The 26,525-nt window shown below is 37.7% G+C and overlaps 2 protein-coding genes across 6 annotated transcripts; one reads left to right on the top strand and one right to left on the bottom strand.

Moving 5' to 3' along the window:
- Window positions 1–546: 546 nt before the first annotated feature.
- Window positions 547–2,946, top strand: LOC136240817 (E3 ubiquitin-protein ligase TRIM71-like). Its single transcript, XM_066031879.1, has one exon. It carries the CDS (start codon window positions 556–558, stop codon window positions 2,839–2,841), a length of 2,286 nt encoding a protein of 761 aa, XP_065887951.1. The 5' UTR covers window positions 547–555; the 3' UTR covers window positions 2,842–2,946.
- Window positions 2,947–7,291: 4,345 nt separating this feature from the next.
- On the bottom strand, window positions 7,292–26,495 carry LOC136241799 (uncharacterized). 5 transcript variants are annotated; one of them, XM_066033124.1, is made up of 11 exons: window positions 26,344–26,493; window positions 26,102–26,207; window positions 18,973–19,063; window positions 14,185–14,317; window positions 13,358–13,472; window positions 13,024–13,099; window positions 12,841–12,970; window positions 9,939–10,652; window positions 7,905–8,034; window positions 7,523–7,585; window positions 7,292–7,465 (listed from the first exon to the last, which is right to left on the bottom strand). In XM_066033124.1, the coding sequence occupies exons 4-8, from the start codon at window positions 14,247–14,249 to the stop codon at window positions 10,637–10,639; spliced, it is 402 nt and encodes a 133-aa protein (XP_065889196.1). In that variant the 5' UTR covers window positions 14,250–14,317; window positions 18,973–19,063; window positions 26,102–26,207; window positions 26,344–26,493; the 3' UTR covers window positions 7,292–7,465; window positions 7,523–7,585; window positions 7,905–8,034; window positions 9,939–10,636. The 5 variants fall into 5 exon arrangements, with proteins under 5 accessions (XP_065889196.1, XP_065889195.1, XP_065889197.1 ...); XM_066033123.1 differs by lacking the exon at window positions 9,939–10,652 and having other exon boundaries at window positions 13,358–13,410; window positions 13,456–13,472; window positions 26,344–26,491; XM_066033125.1 differs by having other exon boundaries at window positions 9,939–10,687; window positions 26,344–26,489.
- Between the last annotated feature and the right edge of the window lie 30 nt (window positions 26,496–26,525).

Genomic DNA, 26,525 nt, shown 5'->3' with positions numbered 1-26,525 from the left:
AGGAAAATAGGGTGGTGGTCATGTGATCCACCAATCAATACCCAGTACACAATAAAGCCTATTTCCCTTTCTGTATCTAATGATGATGATTTGGTGTTGTCAGGTTACAGGTAATGTTAGTGGCCCAGTAGTGGGGCTATTAACTCATCAGGTTGTCATGAAATGGTCTGTCACCTGAAACGGTAGCCTGTTTGGGGACACCTCCTACTGAAGTTGCTCCAGTGGCGTCTCTCATAACTCCTCAATTTTATCATAGCCGGAGGGGGAGACCACTCAGAGTCTCAGACACGTCACTTTAATAACAAACCAGCTCACTTGTAAATTACACTACACACAAACTTTTCTTACTCTCAAACTAAATCATCAATCATCTCTAAGTAGTTGTCTACTGCAACAATGACGTTAAATGATCCTGGAGAAATTCACATTTTCATCAGCTGCATTATCGATTGTGGCGCCTACTCTAATTGTACGGATAAACAGAGACTACATTTTTGCGGTAGAGTCTACAGCCACACCCCCTCTTTATTCTGCAAGATTGATCACGTGAAGATAATGGCGAGTGGCGGTGGTATAGAGAAGGAATGGCGACAGATCAAGGAAGAAATAAGTTGTTCCATCTGTAGAGATCTTTTTACTGATCCGAAGACCATCCCGTGTTTGCACACCTTCTGTAAGCGATGTATAGAGAGGAGTATAGAATCTAATAAGAAAATGGCGACCATTGTTTGTTGTCCGTTATGTCGTGCACCACTTCCACAAGATGGGATAGCGTATATTCCCACTAATTTTACCATTAATCGTTTAGTGGAAATTTTCAAAAAACTCAAGGAATCCGGACAAGGTTCAGTGACGATGAAATGTGGGAAATGTAAAAAAGGATCAGAAGCCATCAAGTGGTGCATGGAGTGTAGAAACCCGCTATGTCAGAAGTGTAACGAGTTTCACGAGAATTGGGAGGATTTTGAATCACACAAAACTGTTCCCATCAACGAATTTCTCCAAAATCCCATACAAGCTTTAGCCGGTGCTCCAGAAAAGGCAGAATTCTGCAAGTTAGTGGCTCATTCCGAGCAGAAACTATACCTGTACTGTAAGACTTGTAGTAAGCTGATCTGTCAGTATTGTACGTTGAAGGATCATCCTCGTGGTCATCGAGATCATGATTTTGACTTTGTTGATGATGAAATGGTGGATGAAGAAAGAGAGAAGATGAAACAAGTCACTGCTCCACTGAAACAGTTGTTAGAACGAGTAAGAAATGGAGTAAAGAAAATTGAACATTGTGAGAAACAAGTTGACATTGAGAGTGAAGCAAATATTGAGAAGATACGAGCTACGTATGGTGAAGTGTACAAGTTGTTGAAGCAACAAGAAGAAGAAACAGTTGGAAAGGTGAACACCATCAAGACTTCATTTAAAAAGACACTCACTGCGCAAATAAAAAATGCAAAGTTTGTGGAAAGACAATTGGTGAGCTGCGATGAGTTCTGCCATAAAATTGTAATGGTTAACAGAACCAGACAATTACTCACATACAACAAATGGATTGAGAATAGAGTTGATGAAGTAACAAAACAAGTGGAACATACTAGCCTTGATCCAGAGTGTAAACCAAGTGACATGATTGTTATTTGTCATCACCCAGTTGAGTTTGTTAATGATTCAGTTTGTGACGTGTCATCTTGTCTTCCACATTTACCTGATTGTACTGTGAGTGGTCCAGTAGTAATTAGTGATCCAGTTAAAGTGACTGTTACACTGAAAGACATTTTTGGGTCTCCTGTAGTGAACCAATCAAAAGATCTAGAAATCCATTGCAACAAGGAGAGGGAGTTTTTACAAAATACACATATTGAAGAAGAGTCAAGAGGACAGTACCATATATGGTATAATCCTAAAGGAAAAGAAGATCATTCTTTATCAGTTCACTGGAGAGGACTAAAAGTGAACCATGAAGATGTCAAAGTGTTGATGAACATTCGCGACTACAATAAGTTAAAGAAGGAGATGAAGATCATTGATAAATATGGACCAACCAACAGGAAGATAAGTCGCCCTTATCTGTTGGCTAAAGGACCTAACAATGAACTTATTGTTCGTGACTATTCCACCAAACAGTTAGTAGTATTTGATAAACACTTCCAATACTCTCATGTTATTGGTGGAACAGGTAGAGGAAATGGAAAGTTTCAGTGCATCACTGGAATAGCAGTAGACAAGAAGGGATATTTGTATGTTGCAGATCATAGCTTGCACTGTATTCAGAAGTTTAAACTAAATGGAGAATTTATTTCCCAGTTTGGCAGTAGAGGTACAGCTAACAGTCAGTTCCAGTCTCCTTATGGTCTAGTGTTGTCCCAGTCAGAGCTGTTGTTTGTGTGTGACAAGGACAATCACAGAATTCAAGTTTTTCAAAATGAACAATTCTCTTGCTGTTTTGGACAACATGGCACAGAACCTGGTACTTTCAATACACCTCGTGACCTGACACTGAACAATAGTGAAGATCAGTTGTTCATTTCAGACAATATCAGAGTCCAGGTGTTCACTACGAAAGGACAGTTCCTTAAAGTGTTTGGTAATTTTACTAATGTTCCCTTCAATTTACAAGTTCCTCTTGGGATACACTATACATCAGATAGACATTTGTTGATTAGTTCCCATAGCACTCACTGTGTGTTGGTGTTTGAAGAAGATGGGAAGTTTACATCAGCCATTGAAGGTACCTATCAAGGCAAGAAAAGGTTTAGTAATCCTTGTGGAGTAGTGATGATGGATAGTGGACAGATTCTAATAGCTGATGGCAGTACTTTTGGTAACAGGCTAGTAATGTTTTAGTAACTATTTACGTATACGCTAATAGTATATTAGTAGTTTTGTAGTGGCTACTGATTTAGGTTTTATAGATGTTATTTTGTTGTTGATCATGATTTTTTTATTTTACTGAAGTGGTTTAAAAAACATGGCAACATGTGTGTGGCTGCTGATACTGGTTCTCTCGTGTGTCAAGGTATGTGGAACTTTCAGTTCTCCTGAGGTAGATATAGACTCATAATGTTGTCTTCTGAGAGTGTTGCGATGGACAATATGGTTATTTCTTGGTTTACAATGATTTTTGCTTGCCACGTGTAGTGCAATTTAATTGGAATTTCAGCCCATTTTGCCTACAATTAATTATCTTGCTGTCTGGAGACAATTATTTGAATCCTGGCCCTGAATATCCTTGTGGTCAGTGCAGATTATATTAAGTGTTTAATGATGATGATAAAGCATTATCACTACAAAAACAGAATTGATTTTCTTACCTTTAAAAGACTATATATGGCCGGAAATGTCAATAATTATATCTTATATAATTACCTTTCCTTTCGTCAGGAATGATCATATTTCCACAACTTTCCTGAAAAGATTCAGCCGACATTTGCATGATTTTGCATCTTTCCTTACTAAAGGCTACACTGTTAAAAATGGGGTGTTTCCATACACCTTCAGGAGTGCTCTAGCTTCTGTGTACACCAAGATCCCGAAGGGTGTTTACATTAACAATCAAGGGTGTTTAGCAAACACTTGTGGTTATCTGAAGAGTTTGTTGGCTACCCATTGTGGGGGTGAGCAGTACAAAAGGAGTGCACATACACACCTAATTAGATACAAAGGACTCTTACTTCCCCTTGTTGTAGGTATACCTACACCCTCTATAAGAAAGTAAGGTGTGTGCATAAAACCCTTGATTATATCCAGATAGCTACTCTGAGACCTTATATAGTGATTTGCATGCAGTGGCACAAGAATTTAAAACTCAAACTTCAAGTGAAAACATACAAAGTGTACAGTTTGCATTGTTGCACAATTTACATATATGCATGTATGCATGCATCCAAACTACAGTATATACAGAAATACTTTATACACAAAAACTACATCTATTTGGCTAGCTAATCTACTAAAGTTGTTTTGCAGGCTGCAACTGCTGGGGCTAAATTATTTGTAGGCTGCCGATGAGCTTCACTGTGGAAGTAGGTATGGATTGATCATCTCTAAGATCCATTACAAAGTGTTGGAAGAATATCATCACAGGAGCTAGAGCCTTTGGGTAAGATATGTTGAATATGAAATAAGTAGCCATGCATATGAGGTTGACAATTGCATCAATCACTTTCTTTGCTTCCAGGTATATTATCTGCTCACAACAGATGAAATACTGTATATTGCCATCTTCATGCAGCCCTGTCACTGCTATAAATGGAGCTGACTGCATTTCTGAAATTTCATTCTCAAGATCAACATCAGTACCCTATATGGATAGATGAACATAAATTTAATGACTCTTTCAAATAATAATCAATGTGCATAGTAATGTTTCAAAAATATTTCTTTGTTTTTGTTTGAACGTGGATAAAGTAACTTAAGAAGTAGATCCACAGAGCAGTAGTCAGTAAAATCTATAAAAAATATGGAGTTATACCAATATAGCTAACTATTTTGCTAACTTTCCTTCAGATTCATCATAATTTTCATTTTCCAACTTATCAAGGGTTTTCTTTATTGTAGAGCAATTTTTTTGTAAACTTATAATACATTTACAGGTACAGATCATTTGTGTTGTTTTTGTATGTGCTTCAAAACACACAAGTGTCATGTATGAATTAACATTTTTTCGGCTGGTGATTTTATTCCCTTGAACAAAAAACCAGCTGGACTATTATATAGGACTATTAAGGTGAGTGAAATCCATCCTGTCCAGGTAGGAATTTGGATTCCCACACCGCCAAGGAAGTATAACATGCCTTCTTTCCCCAGGAGGTTTGTCTCCAGGATTTGTAGTGAAAGTGTAGCACATACATCCTGTAATTATGTGTTGTAACATATTCCAAACTAAATAAGAAACCAAAACTTTAAGTTGTGGCAATTTTTTTCTCAAAAACACAGTAAATTTTCTGTGATGTATCAAATTTTACTCTTGTGTAAGAGGCATGGTTCCTACACGTGTAGGGCAGCATTAAAAAATTTTGTAGGAAATATTCCTGCACTGTTGAGTTTTGTAAGAAAGATTCCTACACATGACATAATGTGTAGGAATAATTCACACAAGTGTAGGAATTATTCCTACATTTGTAGGAACAATTCCTACACTTGTAAGAATGATTCCTACACTTGTAAGAATGATTCCTACACTTGTAAGAATGATTCCTACACTTGTAGGAATTATTCCTACACTGCAAGAAGAGTCTTACACTTTGTGCCAAGTGTAGGAATCTTTCTTACAAAATTCAACAGTGTGGGAATATTTCCTACAAAATTCTGCAAAAATTCTCAATAAAGCACTACACGTGTAGGAATCATGCTTCCTACACAAGTGTAAAATTCCTTCCAGTACTTTACCTCAAAATTATGATTTTTTATTTAGTTTGGAATATGTTTTGTGTGTGTGTGAAAGTGATAGCTAAAACATGACTTTTCTCTGCATGGTGTAAATTGTGTGTGTGTATGTGTGTCAAATTAATGTCCTATTCTATGCTGTTGCTACCAAATACTGTTTAAATTGCACTAGTCTACAAAATGGTATAAGTGGGATCATAGGCTCAGGGCCGCCCAGAAAAATTAAGGGGCCCAGGGCAAAGAGTTAAAGTGGGGCCCTTCACCCAAGTTGTAAGGTGAAGACCAAAAAAAAAAAAAAAAAAAGGTCACAACCTGCTGGCAATGACAATAACTACCCAGCACCAACCATATCTCCTTATCTATAAGCTTGCTACACTGCTCCTCTGAAGAATACTGTGACTGCTCTATTAGAGTATTTAGATCTGACTGCTCTATTAGAGTATATAGAACTTTAAAACAGGTATTCAGGGGGGTCTTCATGGGGCCTCCTGGGGCCCCTTTCAGGCTGGGGCCCGGGGAAAAATGCCCCAGTTGCCCCCCCCTGTGGGCGGCCCTGCATAGGCTAGCCAACTGTACATGTTTCACATGATGGATCATCCATACTTTTCCTTGTGCATGGTATAGCCATAATAGCCCCTCCTTCAGGAGTAGACTGACTCACAATAAATATTTTTTATAATGCATACAATAGTTCGTTTAGTATCTGGCCAAGTAGCCTATAGATTGCAGCTTAAAACATTGCTGATTTGCTATGTAAAGATGTGTGCTGTATGTGTATGACCAGCTACAGTGTCCACAGAGAAATTTGTTCATTGCATCTTCTGCTGTGACCTTTTTCAACCTAGATGGACTACAATAACACAAAACATAACCTGTTTTGTAACTTGTCTATACATTCCAGTCAAAGCCAATAACATCATGTGATGTCATTCCAGGGTTGCAGACTTGGCAAAATAAGGTAAAGTTAGTGTGTAGAATTGTTAGCCAGATAGCATAGCCATCTCCTGCTGGTGTAAAACTTATCTATGTATGTGCTCAAAAGTCAAGTGGGTGGTAAACTAGCCACTAACACTCTGCTTTATAATAACTGTTATGAGTAAAAACATTTTACAAGTGTACATGTGATTGCAATAAGTTATTACAAAGCAGGAAGTTAGTGGTTAGTTTGGTACCACCCCAACATGTATGTTGTGTACATCATTAATTACCTGCTAATTTACACTGTGATGATAAGTAGCTGCAGTATAGATTAGTTGTGAATGTTTAGCCATTGCAAGAGGTCATTGTTGTTAGGGGATAGCACTACCAAAACAGTACATAACTCATGATCAGTTGGAAGAGCTGCAGGTCCCTGCTGGGTTTTGGCACTTTAAAGAGGCTAATTTTTGATCACATGATTCCCTATATTTCTTGTGTCCACATCATGTCCCACACAGCTAGTGGGTGTAGATTTGGACTTACAAATAGTTGTTACTTCCACATACAATCTCATGATAGCAGGGCCTGAAGTTATGTTTTGAAAACAATCTCACAAATGCCGTTATGTGGTCATACACACTCAACAAAAACTTTCTAAAAGTGGCCAGAAATGGTTGGAAAATGGACCATAATATAATTTCAGGCTATGTGATAGCTAGTAGGGTATACCCTAAACTTCCTATAACAACACACTGAAACTTTGTTCTTGCTTTAACGTATGAGCATAACTTCATAAACCTACCGTATAACAGGTTTTTTCGAGGGTTTATTGTGATTTTCAAGGATTGGCAACTATCCATGAAAGTTTCCTCATCAAAATTTACAGTTCAATCAATATGGGTGTTATAAACACATAAACTATCCGTGAAGAAGTTCCCTCTTCAAACTTTTGAATGGTGGCAATTTCCCCCTCAACTATATATGTGGCATGATAAAACTGTGTTGTGATCAAAACTACAAATAATATTTGAAACATGTTACATAATTAACAACACACAGCCTAACATAGATTAACACTTTCTACAACACATAATAATCAGGTTACAAAATGTACAGGTACAAAGTCTTCTCAGTTGTTCTGTTGTCGTTCAAAGAACATGAAATCCTGTAAAGAACACAAGTACTGGTGTGTAGTAAGAACACTAGATGATGTAACACTTACAATAAGGAATTGAACAAGCTCCAATCATCACAGTCTTCATCTTCACATCAAGGTCCATTGGAACTATGGATGGATAACAATATTGGAAGGTAACACATGGTATAAAACATGCCAATATATTCAATCTATCCTTAGGCCAATTTACGACCTTATCAAAACAAGTCATGAAAATTTAGTGGTCAGTTTAGACAAGTGACCTTATTACACAGGTGTTATTATTGTACAGTGAACCTCAATAACAGGAGACAGCATTGCATAAAATGTCCACAGAATTAAATTACTGAACAGGTGTGATCACACCCTACGTTTATTCTCCTATATTTGGATAGCTGACTAGGAACATTAGTGGAAATGAAAATTAATGTTGACAGGTATCACTTACACTGAATTCCAAAGTAGCCAGCATCAGTGAAAATTCAACATCAACTCAACATCGGGAGGTGCACCATGGACCCTTGATCTTCAGAACAGGCTCTTGAGACTTGTTGGTGATGGTGACTAAATGTAGGGATCTGTAATGCACCAATATTTAGTCACACTGAGGTGCCACCTTTAAAATACTGAATAAAGTCTTAATACCACAGGGCCTTGACTCTGGATATATACACAAAGGTACAACTACATAACCAAACACACTAACACTACACACACAGTGACATTACACATGTTAGGCAGTCACCTCTCTATAAAGACCCTTGGCCCAAAGGTGGCTAAGTTGCACTGTAATTACCACTACCTCCATCATGGTATAGCAAAACAGCTGAGCTGGAGAAAGGATATATGGCCTTCAAATATTGCAAGATACAATACCAAAGGTGACAGCCAAGAAATGGCTGTAGTGATAATGTTAGAACTTCCTTAAACTTTCATAGACTCTAATAGAACATACACTCATTTAATAAAACATCTGTTGATAAAAAGATAAAATACTCTAATAGAACAGTCACGTCTAAGAGTTTAAATAATCAAATATTTGAGATTCTACTTTACATAAGAGATGAATAACTGGCAGTGATGGCTCAACAGTTTCAACCCTTGGTGTAGGTATGGAAGTCACTAGCTCATGTCTTGTGTAACTTTTCTGATATTTTCTTTTGCCATACAGTATTTATTCTTGATTACTGTTCTATTAGTTTGTTACATATTCTGCATTATAAATTTCTTTCAGATTTTTGATCAGTTTGTTAAATATTGTACCCTTTATCCTTGGTGACTGTTCTATTAGAGTATTTTAATTGCTTTTGTTACAATGGTTGTTGTACTCAGTAAACAAGGTTTGTGTGATTCTCCAATGAAGTGAATATGATATAATGCAAGTATTAATTGCAATTTGAAAATAAGACAACTGTTGAGGTTGTGCACAACAGATGACTAGCTCAAGTGTGGTGTAGGAGGTATCCCAACCTGAAAGGAAACTTGTGGGACCACACTCCCCAGGGCATGTCCTGTAGTGTTAGCACATGTCAGTGACTTGTTATATCACTTCTAACATGTAGTGACTGTTCTATTAGGGTATACTGTAGGACTACACTGAGTGATGGAAACAGCTGTGCAACCTCAGACAGAAACAAGATGGGAACACTACCTCAGTTCTGCATGGGAATGACCTATGTACACATGTATAACACACACTGTCTATCTTGTCAAGTAGGTCCCAAATGTAGCTACCATGACCTCATTAATAAGACCGCCTCATTATAGTGACCACGTTAAGTAGGTCCCAAACATAGCCAAGGTATACTTCATGACCTCATTAATAAGACCACCTCATTATAGTGACCATGTCAAGTAGGTCCCAAACATAGCTAAAGTGTACTTCATAACCTCATTAATAAGACCACCTGACCATGTCGTCAAGTAGGTCCCAAACACAGCTAAGGTGTAGTCATTAATAAGACCACCTCATTATTGAGGCCAGTCCTTTAAGAATGAGGTTTCACATACAACAGGCCCACTTTAATAAACAGCTACTGTATTTATCCATTGCAAACTTTTATGTATACAATACTGGAACTGTTATTTCAATTCCTGCTTCGATGAATACACAACTTAATACATTACAGAGACAATGGGGGAACAGATGTTGCTTGACATAAGTGACAAAAAACCAAACCCAGTTACTATGTGCTGCAGATAAATGAGAAACTAACTTTGTGAGAACATCTAACACACAGACGTACACGCACACCCACACCCACACACACACTTCATTCCTGTGGTATATACAGAGTGCAATTTGTAGTTGAAATTACTGATACTAATTTGGTTGGATTGTGTATCTATAGCGAGAATGATTTAAGCTAAAATGCTTAGTTTGTATCCCTGGGTAACACCTGACATATCAAAGGTTGAAACATTTTTCCTTACAAGACTGAGCAAGTGGAATATGATATACACATTAACAGGTATCACTTACACTGAATTACAAAGTTGTTATTGTCAGTGAAATACTCTTTAACAAGACCAGACCATTGTTTGGAGATCTTACCAACCTGTTGGCTCCCATTACCACCCATCAGAATAGAACAATTCCATTACTGCCTTTGGCCTTACAAATATTTAACATCAGCACAACATGGATGTACAGTATCTTCAGAACAGGCTCTTCAGACTCGTTCATAATGGTTAACTCCAACACTACACAACCTGAACCAAATTAATCTTATGTTTCATGAACTTGTTGTTCCCAGTAATGACTTCATAAATAAATAAAATTGTATAAAGATTTCAGCTGCAGCAGACTGCTTTATCAGAGCATTTGTGGCTAGTATCTTGATGCAGGAGCTACTACTCTTTTGCTCTTTGCTTGAAGGGACACCCTCCGGCTGAGGACTGGATACTCTATCATTCTTCTAGGGACCCATTAACAAATAGCTGATCCAATTATCTGTACACCTCTAGAAATAAACTGACTGAGCCTCATTTCCCACTACATGTATGACTGTTTGTGTAATGTTTAGGTGTCTAGTCATACTAGCACTCTTTTTTGTCAATCAGTCATCTGATTTATTTTTTGGTATGTCAAAATGCTGACCCACCACATCCATGAACACAAGTCATATAAATAGCTTTATCAAGTAGTGCTGAGTAGTTTCAAGGACCAATGCATGAATATCAGTCAACAAAAGCACTGTTCAGTAAAATCTTTAACTTCATGACTCAATACTTCAAATAGAAGACACATACACATACAGATCTTGCTACTGTCATATGTGATGTTAAAAATAGAACCAGATACCAGGCATGTGACATTACACAATTAAATTTAAGAGGCTCTCCTCTAAGCATGAGGCTTCTAAAAGCACAGGGGCGGATCTAGGATTTATAAAAGGGGGGGAAGCTAACTCAAGGTATTAATCTCTTGGGTAGAGGTGTGCAAAGCATGCTGGAACTAGGGCGGTCCGGGGGCATGCCCCCCAGGAAAATTTTGAAAAATAGATGCTAAAATACTGCAATTTGGAGACATCTCCACATAAAATTCATAATATTTTCTGCCTGTAGATATTTTATATACTGCTTTTAGATTATAGGTATGGCTCTCTGAAGCATTTTGTTAATGGAAAAGTTTGGGTAGGTACAGACAACCAAGTACACGATGCACCCTCTCACAATTGCACAACACTGAATATGTGCGTGTTAGAATAATAATGTTGAAAGTGGAAAATTTTGAAATTTGAACAATACAAGATTGAATCTGAGAGCATTTTCAATGGAAATTGTGTACCTGAATTAACTAATTCTTTTGCAGCCTCCAATTGGTCTACCACCTTGGCTGCCACTTTTCGTAGGCATGAGGCTGAGAAGCGTCAGGCTTATGAGGAGCGTATACGCAAAGTAGAGCATGGCAGTTTTACCCCATTAGTTTTTTCCTCCTCCGGTGGAATGGGGAAAGCAGCCACTACCACCTATAAGCATTTGGCTCAATTACTCAGTGAGAAGTGGAGTTCCCCATATTCAGTGGTGATGGGCTGGCTCCGTTGCAGTTTGGGGTTCTCCTTGCTTCGCTCCTCCATCATGTGCATCCGTGGTTCTCGATCACGCTCTAAGCGTCCTGGTGTGCCCCGGCAGTAGATCTCACCGTCGCAGAGGGGCATCTTCCAGTTCACTAACATTCCCTGGGCTTCTGTAGGTTCTTTTAGGTGTCTTTTCTGTAGGTAAATTCTTTCTTTTCCCTTTTTATGTTGTTCTTCTAGCTTGTTTTCCATAGAGACGTGTGGGTGGAAGGGAGTGCCATTAGGGCCGGGTAATAAAAAAAAAATAATAATAAATAAATAAACTTCAGCATAAATCCGCTGATAATACCTTAGAAAGATATTTATAAGGTGGTTTTATGAGTATTTGTATTAATAGTGATCGTATAATTACGCCTTGAATTATGCTAAGACAAAATTTCATTATAATACTCAGCATATTGATCAAGTAAAGCCTAAAAGTGAAGGGGGGGGGGGGGGGGGCTTCAGCCCCCAAAGCCCACCCCCTGGATCCGCCCCTGAAGCAGGCCTACTTTTATAACAGGTACCTACCTAGCTATCCACTGCAAACTCTTTCGTACACAATACTGGCACTGTTAATGTAACTATCGATCTGTTGATGAATGCAACAGCTAAAGACATCATAATCACAATGGAGTGGGGCATTGAGAACTGACACATTTAACTAAGTACCATAAAACCAAACCTATACTGCTACAGATATACGGGGAACTAATTTCTAAAATTGTAGATGAAATTACTGACATTTCTGTGGCTTTTGTGAGACCAACTCTAATCTGTTTGCTAAGAGTGACTACATTACTTGTACGCAAATGACACATTAAAGGGGTTTTCAAGTTTAGGCCACTTCAAACTAAACCTTATTTTTCTCGGGACAAACTCAGTCAAGTACAAGGTTAGAATTAAAATAAATTTTGCTAGCTGAAGAGTGATTTTGCAAGTCAAGCTGCACTATGATTGCAGTACCATCTGTCAGTAGCCAGCTACATAGCGAGATATCGAGTGTCCCTTACTTTGTGATGAGTTTAAAAGGTAATATTTACAAACTCTTCATGACGTTATCTCTACATGTAATGTGTGAACATAAACATTTTGCATAGAAAATATAGGCCCTAGAAACAGAAGATTTAGGTGGCCCTCTTATTCTGCAGTGACCTTATTAAGCAGGTGACTACAATAGACAGGTCACTTATGTACAGATGACAGATTTAGGGATTAACAAGTTGGCTGACTTAGACAGGTGACCCTATTACACAGTGACTTTATTGCACTGTGACCTTACTATACAGTGGCCTTATTACATAGGGTATCAGAACAGCAAGTTACCTCCCAAATAAGAGGCTTAGTTTGCACCCCTGGGTAACATCTGGTATATCAGCATAGTCATCAGTGAAATACTCTTTAACAAGACCAGACCATTGTTTGGATATCCTACCAACCTGTTGGCACTCACCACCTATTGGATTAAATGTTAGAATACAAAGATTTTGTTACTACTTTTAGCCTTACAAATATTTAACACCAGCACAACATGGAGGTACAGCATCTTCAGAACAGGCTCTTCAAACTCATTGGAAATGATGAACTCCAGGTATACAGTGGAAAAACCACACAATCAAACACACAAGTCTTACAAATGCATACACACCTGTATACAGACATACACTATACATGTACATACACAAGTACACTTATCTCCACTCTACATGCATATGCTGCACAGTACACAAACACACACACAACACTACACTACACATACAACACTACACTACACGCACAACACACTCATGCTCACACGCACACCAGACACACAAACACACACACTACGCATGTACACACACACTTTTGGTTGGTAGTTTATCCAGTTGGTGGTTCCCCAGTTCAGGTGGCTGTATACTATACAAGTGAACTTCATTGACAGAGATGGTAGCATGAGGTTACCATTGTTATTGTAATCACTACAAAAACCATTAATAAAATGTACATACATACACAACCACACAATGTATTTCATGTGAGAATACAACAAGTTTAGTGTCAGGAGATGATAATACAATTACTAGACGGATATTAACGACATCACGGGGTGAGCCTGAGCAGAGTTGAGTTGGCATAGAATTATATTAGGGCATGGTTGAAGATTAGCTATACATGTGTTACGTAAGCCTACCAGTTATTTTTGACACATTTCACATTGTAACAAATCCATAGCTACGTGCATGAAATTTTTGTTGGTTGTCACATAAAACCATGTAAACTGTGCAGTGTTGGTGGCACTGGTAATTTGAATACCACTACTACCTCAAGCGTATAGTTGGGGATGAGCATTGTAAACTGTTCTTTACCATTGTAAAATGCGGTTGTTAGACTCACAGCTCTTCTTAATTCTGCTTGTTCTGGAATTAGTTTCTGTTTGTCCCTTCTTCTTGCATGCCCTTCTCGATTCCTCTTCTTCTACATTACAAATGTAAACTTTAACCCTGGTGGCACAATACATTATTTTCGGCTGGTCACAAACCTCACATAAAACTACAATTAGCTAGCTCGCTAGCACTACTTCCAGGGCTTCTACTTCTGATGCTCTAGCTATTTTGGCATCCTTTACACATGCAAAGTTAATGCAAATTCCTAGACATGTACCAAATTTTCACACATTCTACAATTACTAACTTTCCAGTCATCCACTGTAATGTGATCAGGTAGCTAACAGTCAAGTGTCCTTCATGAAGACCCATATAACCACAGTCTTCATCAAGTCCTTAGAATACTTGTATGGTTCACCACAGCAACTGGGATCAGCAACCTGTAAAAGCAGACAACTTAACTTTGACAGTGAAATTAAATAGTACATTAATGTGGCTACATGTCTATGGTGAAAATCAAGTCTCCTGTCATAGCTGATAAGACTGGTTATTACACACCTGGTCACTAATGTGTGTACACTAGTGACAAGTGTTGGGACCACACACAGGATTAGGGGTGTAACAAATTTCATAAAAGTTTTACAACTGGTACTTCAGTTTGCAAATTTTTTTCTTTACAGACAAAAAAATATACCTAAAGGGTCAGTGGAAAAAAGGACATTACCTGTTTTAGATTTTCTGTTTTCTTAAAATTACAATGACCTATTTTAACCATGTGAGTAATGTTGTCACTAAGTAAACAACAGAAACTAAAGGCAGTCTCAAATTATTTTTGAGCAAATATTACAATTAATAATTCAATTATGTCCCAAAATTCTGTTTATTGCTCACTATGTAGTCACCTAAACTTCAAATGGCTCTTTTGCCACTGGCCTCTTCATATGTTGCTAAGATCCTCCACACTCTTTCATCCATTACAAACCAATACTGGTTGATTATAACACTGTTAAAATTCAAGTGTACTTAAAAAAGCAATGGGATGCTGTAACAGCACTCCTTGAAAGCATAAAGGGTTACGGCTGTACCTATAGGGTGCTACCTAACTCGTAACACCCCAAAATGATGTTGCAACATCTTTTTATTTCAGTGATGCTTTATATAATGGGCACTATGATTGCACCTCTTGGGATAAGTTGCTGTTGCAACACTTGTTGCTATCAGCACCACTAAAAGGGTTACAGTTGCACAGATGCTATCTAATTTAGGTGCTACGAAAACAACTATATTTGTGATTGAATCTGTGAAAAGGGGTCTTATAGCCTTTCCAAATTATTAAATGTATTAAGTGCTATCCCACTAGGGACCTGAGAGAAGGCTAAAGCCTGTCAATACAGGGAGTCTGAAACACGTAACTGAAACGCTGAAGAATGCAGAAAAAAAATCCCTGACCCGGCGGTGACTTGATCCCCTGTAACATGCAGTCATGCTTCCAAGTTAGACTAATCATAACTACTCATGAGTTCATCCTATCACCTTCATATTGCACCAAATAATGGTGCTTTGCTAGGGCTATTGTGTGACCAAATTTCAAACCGGAACCATTATTTTTCACAAATCAAGTTATACGCTGCCAAATACATGCATTATACACCTTAGCTAGCACCTACTTTAGCACTTCAAGGAGTTGTTTTAAACATGAGGGCGAACATGCCAAAAGGTACAGACCCCACATTTGATATTTAACATATTGAATATTGTTATTTTTCAGTGTGGCTATGGAAACACTCTAAATGTATCACTACAACACTGGTAAGTTTATGGCAACACATTTCTTTAACACCCATGGGGAGCTGTTTTTAAAAACATGCAACCGAACACTCCAAAGTAGTTGTCATGACACCTAAATTTTAACAGTGAAATCAACTAAACCTACCCACTTTATGCTGACAGGTTTTTGGCATTTATTTTTTAATTTAGTACTGGTGCATGTATGAGGTTTTTCTTTAGATTTAACACTATATCTGACATTAGATGCACTAAGACTATACTGGGTACTTAGATATTTCTTGTAAGAGATGACATTTTGGGGGGCATGCATTATTTTGGGGGTCCCTACAATAATTAAATTGTATATCACTTTGCTACACTTACGTGCAACACCTCAATTTATAATTTGACAAAACTCAAGTTCTTTCCATTTTGGTCTCTAATTTTACTGAGGTCTTTGCTGATCCTCCAATTGTGTTGGGAACTGAACTTGAACATGCATACACTTTGTATAACACTGTACTTTGTACTCTAGGTTAGGCCTTAGTATTCTTCCGTTTCTTGTAATTATCTCACGTGTGTACTATATAGTTATGCCTTCAGTAGCGAGAAGAGATTGTCACAAGTTATTACTCTTGTTATCACCTTCGATCTAACCTACTATCGTCAGCCCCACAACAAATTGTAGTATACAAACATTTACCAAATTTCTATGCACTCCCAAACAACACCAATGAGTTTACCAATTACCTCTTACAACCCAGACATTGTGATATAGTTCCATCCATCACTTAATTTGCTTTCTTAACTCTGCTCTAAATATTCACTGTGCCCGAACCAGGAAACAAAATCAAGTGAATTTTCCTGCCTTAAACATTACTAATTACTATGATACAATAATTGAAGTAACAGTGGTGGGTCACTACTAAGCATGAATCTGTTAAATTTATTACATTTGTTTGTCCCGAATTAAGTACATCATCAAGAAATGGCTGGATTATGCTGTCTCTGATAGAAGCAGCATTAGTCACTGATGAAGCAGCAATTTTTATTGTATACATTAGCATATATTAAATTAAAGTATACCAAATCAGCACACTTCACACGCTGTTTCACAAGGTGAGCTAATTCCAGTGCACCCCTACATTGTAAATTTTGCACTTTAGAATATTGTTATTACTAAGTACACTACCTGAATCCTTTTTAAATGCTTTTTTGCATGAGTCATTATATCATATGGTATAATATAGTAGGAATCTTGTAAGTTTGGGCTTTCTGGCCAAAATATCATTTCATTTTGCTGACAACACAAGATTTCAAATTGCAGTAGCATGATACAGCTTCCTTGTGGCTGGTCATCATGCTTACTATTGCTTATTGCTTGTATTTTCTGTAGCGACTGAATTGATTGCAGACACTTCTTCATTCATAACACTGTGAAACGGGCAGACCACAGCTGAAAATGGAGCATAATAGTCACTCTACTTTTCAGTAATTGAGTATTGGGGCACACATTCAGGCACAAAATTAATTGTATGGCATACCATTTTTTCTTTTGATGTGGTATGCACTTAGTCATAATTATTTCAAAAAGGAGAAGGAAAAATTTAAGTTGGGTTAGGAATCAAAGAAAACAAAAACTGTAAAACTAGAAAATAGTGACGGAAAATACCGATGATAAGCATGATATCAGGAGTTTAATTATCAGGAGCTTGCGTCTTCAGCACTTATAAGTTCCTGATGATATCTAGTCAACACAGCCACAGGGAAGCTGTATCGCTCTATCACATATCGACATCCTTGCGCTGTCAAGCAACAAAGAACTGGGACACAAAGGAGAACAAGAGGAAGTTCATGATGTGTGCATTGTACGTATTACAATCGGTGAAAAGACACATCTTGTGACGAACTGGCACAGAACAGTGAAAAAATCAAGCCTGCAGCGTTGTCCATTGCTGAGTTATGCTTGGCTGGAGACATCAGTCAGGCAGGCAGTCATTTATTAGAAAATTCAGTTAATTTTGGAAGGGTTTGGGGGTCATCCATCTGAAGCCATTTTTGGGCTTATACTTAACCAATGCCACCAAGCTGTCATAAGCCTATTCCATAATGACGTCACATCAGTTTTCTATTTGGGGTACTCTTATATTTTCGAGTATTGCGTCCCATGACGACAAGTTTTTCATGAACCATTTCGTAGTTAATAAAGGATGATATTGAAGCGAAGTTACCAGGTATGGTTACAACGTTGTAAAGGAATGTTATTTCTACTCAACCTTCAAAACCAACCAAAAATTTCAAAACCCACGTAAACGATTTTATTCCGCTGAGTTATACCCATACCTGTTAGTTTTAGCTCGATATCTTCTCCCTGGATCACACAAACGATCGATCCTCATTTGTCACCCAATATCGCCTGTACTTGAAAACATTAGAGTCCCCCAAATAGAGGACGCCATTTTTTCTTCTGACGTCATTATGGAAAGGCTTATTAGGTAAAAGTGAGGCTGGTTATTGGGTGATATGCTGTCAGACCTTCAGTGCTGGTCACTGTAAAGCACTAATAATATTGAAGTGCTATAAATGCCAAACCTCTGTGATCCCCAATATACAGTACCACCCTACTGTATGATTATTATACTTCTTAATTATCTTATAAACACAAACACCCATGTGAATGCAAACTACACTCATACTAGGCAGTAGACATCTACATTCTGTAACTTGTATTGCAAGACTACTTAGCACAATTGGCCAATTATTGATTGCGTTTGGTCCTTCACATCAAAACTCATTGTTGATATGTCCCAATAACTTACAGTTTTCATTGCTCTTTTCGTCTCTTCATGTAAACTAGATGTGGTCCATTCCACTGATAAGCTCTGCATGTTACACTGAAATAACTGTCTATTGACCACCAGCATTTCTTATTGACCAGCTTTACATTAATTTTGCAATTGTGCAACCACATTGCTACTACTGGCTATGACAAAACTCTGCGCTAGTCTACATGCATTTATAATGACGTTATTCAGCAGCTACTAACCCACCAGTTTATTACCACAAATACTCTTTATAGGAAATTTACTTGATCATATGCACCATTATAACAAGCATAAGCTGGCATGAAGAAGCAAACACTTGGCACAATTATGACTGAATAATAATTGTCGCTGTAGACAAGTGTAATGGGAACCAATTCTCAGTTTAACAAAACTTATGTTAGATTCAATATCTAATGGTTTTGCCTATAACTCTCCACAACGTATGCGAAGGATGGTTGTCAGCCTTTCTGGTAACTAATACAGTACAACAAATAATGCCTCACTCCTTGTGTATCAATTGGTAGTGTCAAGTGTGAACAGCTGTCATCTGTTCTGGTCAGTTAGCAACAGTCCCTTCCTTGCTGTGTCTGCACCCTGTGAAAAACAAAGTTCTAACACCAGGTTTCAGTTAAAAATCGCTATAAACACAGAGACTACTAAAGATTACAATGGCCACCAGAGCCCTTCATCACACTATTACAGATTATGGGAACAATCATAATAATTCTGGAAATGCATTGTTGATAACTATTGATATTGCATAAGTTGATAATACATACGTACTGGTTGATAATTGGCCACTTATACTAAGTGCTTAATTAAATTTGATAAAAAAATATTATTGCAAATGGGATAATGAGTGTATTAATGACATGAAATGTTATGAGTCATAAATTACATGTGCCCACATGCCCTATTTTCACAAGCTTGGCCACATTTGATGCTAACTGTTGCTACTTTATGTTATACACTGTGAGATATGAATGTGTCAAAATTTTGATTTTCTGTGACATTCAGAAAATTGGAAAATTGCTAGTTATAAAGACTCTGAATAGTTAAGAATTTTAAGTTCAATTAGGAATCATAGGGAAACAAAGGAGGTCATCAGATATATACTAATGGACATTTAATCTCTAGCTGATTCAACTGAATTAGGGATTTAATGTCCATGTAGGCAACTTCCCTTGTTTCTCTACTTTTTTCTATGATCTCTAATCGAACTTAATTCTTAATTTTTCCTCGTTTTATTTTTATTTTTTAAACTTGATTTTGTAACATTGTTAGGTCTGCACATACTGAAAGGATGATGTCAGAGACGGTGTTTTTGACTGAAAATGTGCCCCCAACTACCTACTACCATAGATAATAGAGTAAAGGGATAGGAAACGCAAGCGATTTCCGGTTTGATTTCCGTTACGCGTGACTTGAAAGGACAAGACAGTTTTGTGAGAATTAGTGTTCTAAGCAGCGTAAATAGTAATCCAACAGACTACAGTAAGTATTTAGGCCTATGTGAGAGATTTTGGCGAGAGAATTCAGACCGTAGATTTTGTAACAAAGCGTATCGCATTAACCGTGATTGTTACACGCTGTCACACTTTCGCTCATCGTACCTTCATGCCTCGTCCATACCGCTTCTTTTATAGCCGGTTCCACTTTCGAATCTTGTGGTAAGCTAGGCGTGTCACCAACACAGTCTTTTACCGTTGCGTTGTACTGCAAGGTGGTTAAAACTTTTGGTTAAAAATGGAAGATACTTAGTCGTTTCTTCAACCAACAGTTCCTGTTTTGCTCCGATATTTCCTCTGGTTCCCTCTGTTAAATGGTAAGGAATAGGTTTATCACAGTTAAAAGGATAGAATATATTTACGAAGAAAGTAAAGTGGTTTAAAGTAATTTTTGGGCCGTTTTTTTCACTTTCAATCTCCTTTACTTTTGCGTATAACTTCCTTGAGGGTTGGTACCATCCTATTTCCCTCGATTACTTACTTGAGTTCACTGTAGCGAAGTTTCACAGTCGTTGGTTACAAAATTCTGTCGTTACAACAATTTGTTTCTCTTTGATACAAGCGCAGCAAGCGTAACGAGTATGTTCGTGACGTACTACACGGAATTCCAATAGAAATGTACGTATTTTGTGACGTCACGTTATTGCGTTTCCTATCCCTTTACTCTATTATCTATGCTACTACTGACTCAAATGTGAGGTGGCCATTATGCTTTGCTTTCAGCCGTTTCACAGCATTACAAACAAAGAACAGTAGGAGAAGCTCCTCTGCGATCAATCCAGTCTCCACAGAAAATATGGATGATTCTCATTTACAAACATAGGGAAGCTATCGTGCTAACATGAATTGACACCATGGGCTGTCAGCAAAACAAATGGGACACAAAAGAGGACAAAGGTAAGTCCATGATGCATGACATTGTGCATACTATGGTAGGCCAAAAGGCACCTATTGGGTTGAAACAATGTCAAACAGTGAAAACATCAAGCCTGTAGCCTTAGCTGTCATTGAGTTACACTTGTCTGAAGGCAGGCAGGCAAGGCAGGCATGCAGTGAACATTTCATTTTTTGTAGCAATATAATCTATGGCAGCATTTAGGGCCAAACTAAAGGTACATTTTGGCTTGACAGAGAGTGAACTTAAACCAAAAAAAATGTGGGAAGCAGCCTACCCATCTGCTTGAATGAGAACCTGGTGTTATACCTAACCAATACTGCCAAGGCACCTAATATTATTGTGAAACTAGCTTTTGTGTGATATTTTTGGCCAGAAAAACCCAAACCTCGATGATCCCTAGTATGTACTACCATACTGTGGCATCAATAGCAACCTAAGTATATAACCTTCTGTGTAAACACTGTACAGTAGAGTACATCTATAACACGTTATACTGTGTGCCAAACACTGGAACAATATAATATTTGCTATGATTTACAGCTGTACATGCCAAAATGGCACATTTTTTGGTTTGTTCACATGCTGAGCATAGATTTGTAAACCTGACTCAACACTTTCAGAGTAGAATAAAAGCACCGATTGGGCATGACATGGGCATTGAACTGAATTTCAAATATCAAGCAAGCAAGATTTTCTTCAGAGAAGGCAACATTTCAATGGCCACTACCATGATCATAGCCGTCCTTCTAATGGGGATGATTGTAGTTGATGGTTGTCCCATTGTCACTTCTGTTAATGGAAGTTGTTGTGAAATTAAAGGAAATCATTTCAAGTTCTCCAACTCACTTGGCAAATCTCGTGTGTACAACATTACAAACTTCTGTGGAGATTGCGAACTGGTAGCTGAAGGATATTGCGATGCTGTCACTGCTGGTGGAGGATGGTTAGTTATTCAGAGAAGACAAGATGGAAGTGTTGACTTTGACAGAAACTGGGTTGACTATGAAGATGGATTTGGAAGCCTGAATGGAGAATTTTGGTATGGCCTGCGTGCCATCCATTGCCTCACCAATCAAGGACAGTGGGAACTTCGATTTGATTTTACATTCACTAACAAAACAAAATATCATGTGTCATATAATAACTTTAGAGTAGGACCAGGCACCAAACAGTACCCATTAACCATATCAGGTTACGAGGGAGGGATAGATGATCTATTTTATGAAGCAAAACGTTCAGTAGACCGCCTGAATCAGATGCAGTTTACAACAAGGGACAGGGACAACGACCGTTATAATCAGAACTGTGCAACAGATATTTCCAGTGGTAATGGTGGTGGATGGTGGTATAACCGATGTGCTCAAATGTATCCCAACAGCAACTACTTGTATATGTATGCACTGAAAGCCAACGGCAAGTATCACCGTCTACCATATATAGAAATAAAAATAAGGCCAAAACAAAACTGTATTATTTGACTTCATCAGTGATGCAATGTGTGTAATTTGGCCAAACACCATAATGTATTGTGTGCTATAAAACTTTATTATATGGTCTTGGTACTATAGTTTGAGGGTGTTTTGTGTTTTTGTAAGGTTCCTAAGTGGCTTAATATTGTGCTTGTATGGCATGCGTACATATGTACTCTGTGTGTATGTGTATGTTTTGTGTTCCAAAATTATTGTTAAGACCACTGCAGCCACCATATTTTTTCATACCAACCATAAATACCACCAAGTTGTGCCACCTTTTCAACTGAATTATTTAGGCTTTGATATCACCCCCACTTTATCTCAATTTATATAATCTTCTAGAACTTTCTAATGTTTTCATTGCTACAACTAATAGATTGAAAGTTTTAATGTCACAGAATACTGCTAATTGCTCTAATAGAACGTACACCATCTTCAGTAAACCCATGTTGATAAAACACTCTAATAGAACAGTCACTTCTAGTGTTCAGATACCGAGGATCCTAGCAGTGTATATTTTAACTAGAATATCTGGGTGGAAACTAACAGAGATAAATTGATGGCATTAGTGGCTCAACAGTTATAACTCTTGATAATAGATTAACAGTTGTACAGTTTTGGGAAACTTCTCAATGTGTGAAACTACAGAATATTTGTTGCGTATTGTCTCATTTGGGAGGTACTATGCTGTACTGAGAACTGCTGTAATGAGGTCACCAGCCAACAAGTCCCAAACGTGTCAATTATGTACTAAGTGACCCAACCACTTGCTTGGTGACCATAGTATACAGTACAGAGGGTGAGGTACAGTTTTCTTGTAAAGCAGCTCAAATAACCCAGGCCAGTGAAAATTTCAGTGATTGTTAAATCCACAAGGCAAGAAAGATTTCTCCATAGTTTTTGGAAACTTTAGAATCCAGAAGACTTTAGCGAAGTACCATTAACTCAAATATATAATAATTTCAGTCTTTCAGTTTCAATTCTGTAATAATACATCCACTCTATTGTCCGACAGTAGTGGAGTAATCTCATAAGTGTTTGCATTGAAACCCTTCCCTGTTTCATATTCAATGGCCAACAAGACAATGCCACATTACACTCACTTTGACTACAGAGAAGTAACATCACACTTGTACTCTGACTACTGTACATACAGATACTAGTATGCTAGTTGTCATACTATATAGGTGGAAGGTCAATCAGTAGTAACCACCATGTCTTAACTGCAAGTGGTACTCTTTTAATACAAGATTTTGACAAGAGTTTCATGTCAAAATGATGTCACCATATAGCATGGAACAACAGGATTCTTTAATGACCAGTTCAGTTAAGGCAAAAGCATTTTAATTGCTCTAGTACTTGCTATATACAATACTGGATGTTGTGGTTAACTATAACAATTAGAGAAGTACTGATCTACCGATCTATTATCAGATCAGCAGCTGATCCGGACAATTTGAGCAAACTCGGAAGTACCGAATTTTTGTGTATAAACACTGATTTGATTCCAATCTTTCTGACAACTAAGTCTAACTCCATGTGTTCAAACATACTTAGCTTACTCTATCATTTCTCTTCTTTGTGTCAGGGGAATACATATATTCTCTGTTGCCTAAGTCACAAGAAGCCATACAACAACACATGGGTTTACTGTACTATTTACACAGTGAAACTTGAGCCTACCAACACTAAATGAAGTAAGACACTTGGACACTGTGCTGCATCAGCTTACAAGCAATTCAAACACATATTCCAGTCTTGGTAGGAGATTGCATATTTTTGTGGGTGTCTTATTGTCTGTGTTGTGTAATTGAGGCCACAATTGGTACTGACTCTTGTAACAATACTTTGGCAGCTTACAATTTCCTAATAAGAGTTTGAGACACTGAGTAAAATCCTATGAGCTACCTGTAGCAGGTCAAGCCTAAAAATTATAATAGACCATACATGAACAACATGATAATATAGTTGATGTCAGATCGGTACAATATCAGTATATCGGTAATAAATGTGTTGATCGGATTGAAATAGTTCAGAAATGTTGAATCGGTACATCTCTAATAAAAATGTATAGAAACCATTGAGAAACTGGACACTAAAACCTCTTTTACACAGAAAACTAAAGAATATATCCTATTCCTCAAATACAGCATGGGAAATCACATTAATTTCTATCCTTTTGGGTTGCTGAAGTTGAAAACACTTATCAAAAAAATTGTTGCTTAACATTGTGTTTGTTTGTTTGTTGGCCTGTCGAATTGTTTGTAGTGTTTGTCTTTGTGCCATACCAAATTAATATTATGCTTCATGGACTTGTGATTCTGTAGTAATGACTTCATAAGGACTGGGTACTCTACACCTTCTTCCAGGGACCTGCTCACACAGAGTTCTTAATGACTATGAAAGTCTGTACAACACACAGAACAGCAAAAATTCACTAGAAACCACAAGGCTATAAATTTTGGATAGACAGGAAGTCATGTGACATTCCTGCGGTTTTACAAGTCATGTGTGTGGCTTATGTAAAGTGATCATGACTTGTAAATCCCTTCTGAAATAAACAGAAGTCCACCATTATGACTTTCAGCTGATATTCAAATAACCGATATAATAATGTACCATCAAACTGGCAAAAAAAAAAACAAAAAAAAAACCATCTGATGTGGTAAACAATTTGGTCTCTAAATTCAGTTATAAAATGACAGTGTGGGACTTTAGTAGACATTACAGTCAAGTACATAAACAGGCATCACTAGGATATTACTAGAGCAAAAATGTGCCGTAATATTGTCATCAATCAAATATGTTACATTAAATATTTTAACAACGAATATTTTCAATGTTAATACTTTCCTGATTTATGGTATTACTTTTAGTATAATCACTTCATTGTTAGTGTAAGACTCCTACACTGGAGATGACCACTTGAAATTGACCACATTCAGGAGGTATCCTGATTTAATAGTTCTAAAATGTGACTACAGTCTCTGGGATTACTGGTCTCATTACCTATTTCTAAAGAGGCTGATACTGTCAGTTTTAATTCATTTTGCCAATGGGCGAGGCTAGTGACTACATGACTACATGTACCAAAGTTTTCGACAATTACTAACTTTCTGCTCATCCACTGTGCAGAGACCAGGTAGCTGCTCACTAATTAAAATGTATTACTGCATCTTTTGTTATTATATGTATTACTTTTCTAGTATTTAGTCAGTGCTTTGTATTTGTATGTAGTTGTATGTTCTCATACTCCTATATGGGAGATCAGCAATGCCAAATATAGGAGTCTAATTGAAAATCAAATCCCAGATACTACACCAACCTATTTCCCTATCCATGTCTAATGATGATAATTTGTAATGTTAGTGCCGCAGTAGTGAAACTATTACCTCATCAAGTTGTCAAATCACACCTTAGACTACTCCAAATATGCAGTCCATTCCATTATTTCATAAGATTGGCAGCTTTTCAAGGCATAACCATAAAAAAGCTGATAAAAGCATACATAAAAGCTTGTACCTTCCCTCTTAAGTTGAAGGTTGTGCCAACTTGATAGCACTATTGACACGTGAACTGACACTGGCTTTTACTGAGCCTGTCAGTATGCAAGAATAACCAGAATACAGAATAAAAGAACCAGATGCAGGCGGTGGACAGGAAACAGAGAATTTATTGGAGTGGTACTATCCATACCCTACTGTAGTAGCCGACGGTAATGTGCATGACTGGGACAACACTGATATGGTCTCACCTTGTTTGGGGAAACTTGACACTTCTGAACTGCTCCAGTGGCGACACTAGTAACTTTAAACTCCTTGTTCGGAGGGGGAGGCCGACGGAGACCACTAGGGCTTACACTAGGAGTAACACGTCACTTAACAACTGTAAATTACACTACACAGATACCATGAACCATAGCAATGCATACATATACTAATCCCTCAATAAATCCCCCCTGGAGAGTTAGTATGTCTATGCACAAACTTCCCTTACTCGCAAACCATCATGTCTAAGTATGTCGTCCGCTGCAACAATGACGTTACGTCCTGGAGAAATTCACGATGACAATCGATCGAGGGTCACTCACCAGCTGCATTGTCGATTGTGGCGCCTAGTCTAATTGTACGGATAAACAGAGACTACTACTATTTTTTCGGTACAGCCACGCCCCCTAT

The sequence above is a fragment of the Dysidea avara genome, chromosome 12, assembly GCF_963678975.1.
Source record: "Dysidea avara chromosome 12, odDysAvar1.4, whole genome shotgun sequence".
Classification (NCBI taxonomy): Eukaryota; Metazoa; Porifera; class Demospongiae; order Dictyoceratida; family Dysideidae; genus Dysidea; species Dysidea avara.
The sequence above is the reverse complement of the archived record's forward strand: the minus strand, read 5'-3'. Positions and strand labels throughout refer to the sequence as shown.

Bases quoted from the DNA above. Each gene is read 5' to 3' on its own strand.
- LOC136240817 (XM_066031879.1), top strand. From the start codon at position 556: ATGGCGAGTGGCGGTGGTATAGAGAAGGAATGGCGACAGATCAAGGAA.
- LOC136241799 (XM_066033120.1), bottom strand. From the start codon at position 14,249: ATGGGTCTTCATGAAGGACACTTGACTGTTAGCTACCTGATCACATTA. The intron at 13,473-14,184 runs GTTAGTAATTGT...TGGTTTTTGTAG, and splicing joins TTACAGTGGATGACTGGAAA to TGATTACAATAACAATGGTA. The intron at 8,035-12,840 runs GTAACTTGCTGT...GGTGCATTACAG, and splicing joins CTAAGCCTCTTATTTGGGAG to ATCCCTACATTTAGTCACCA.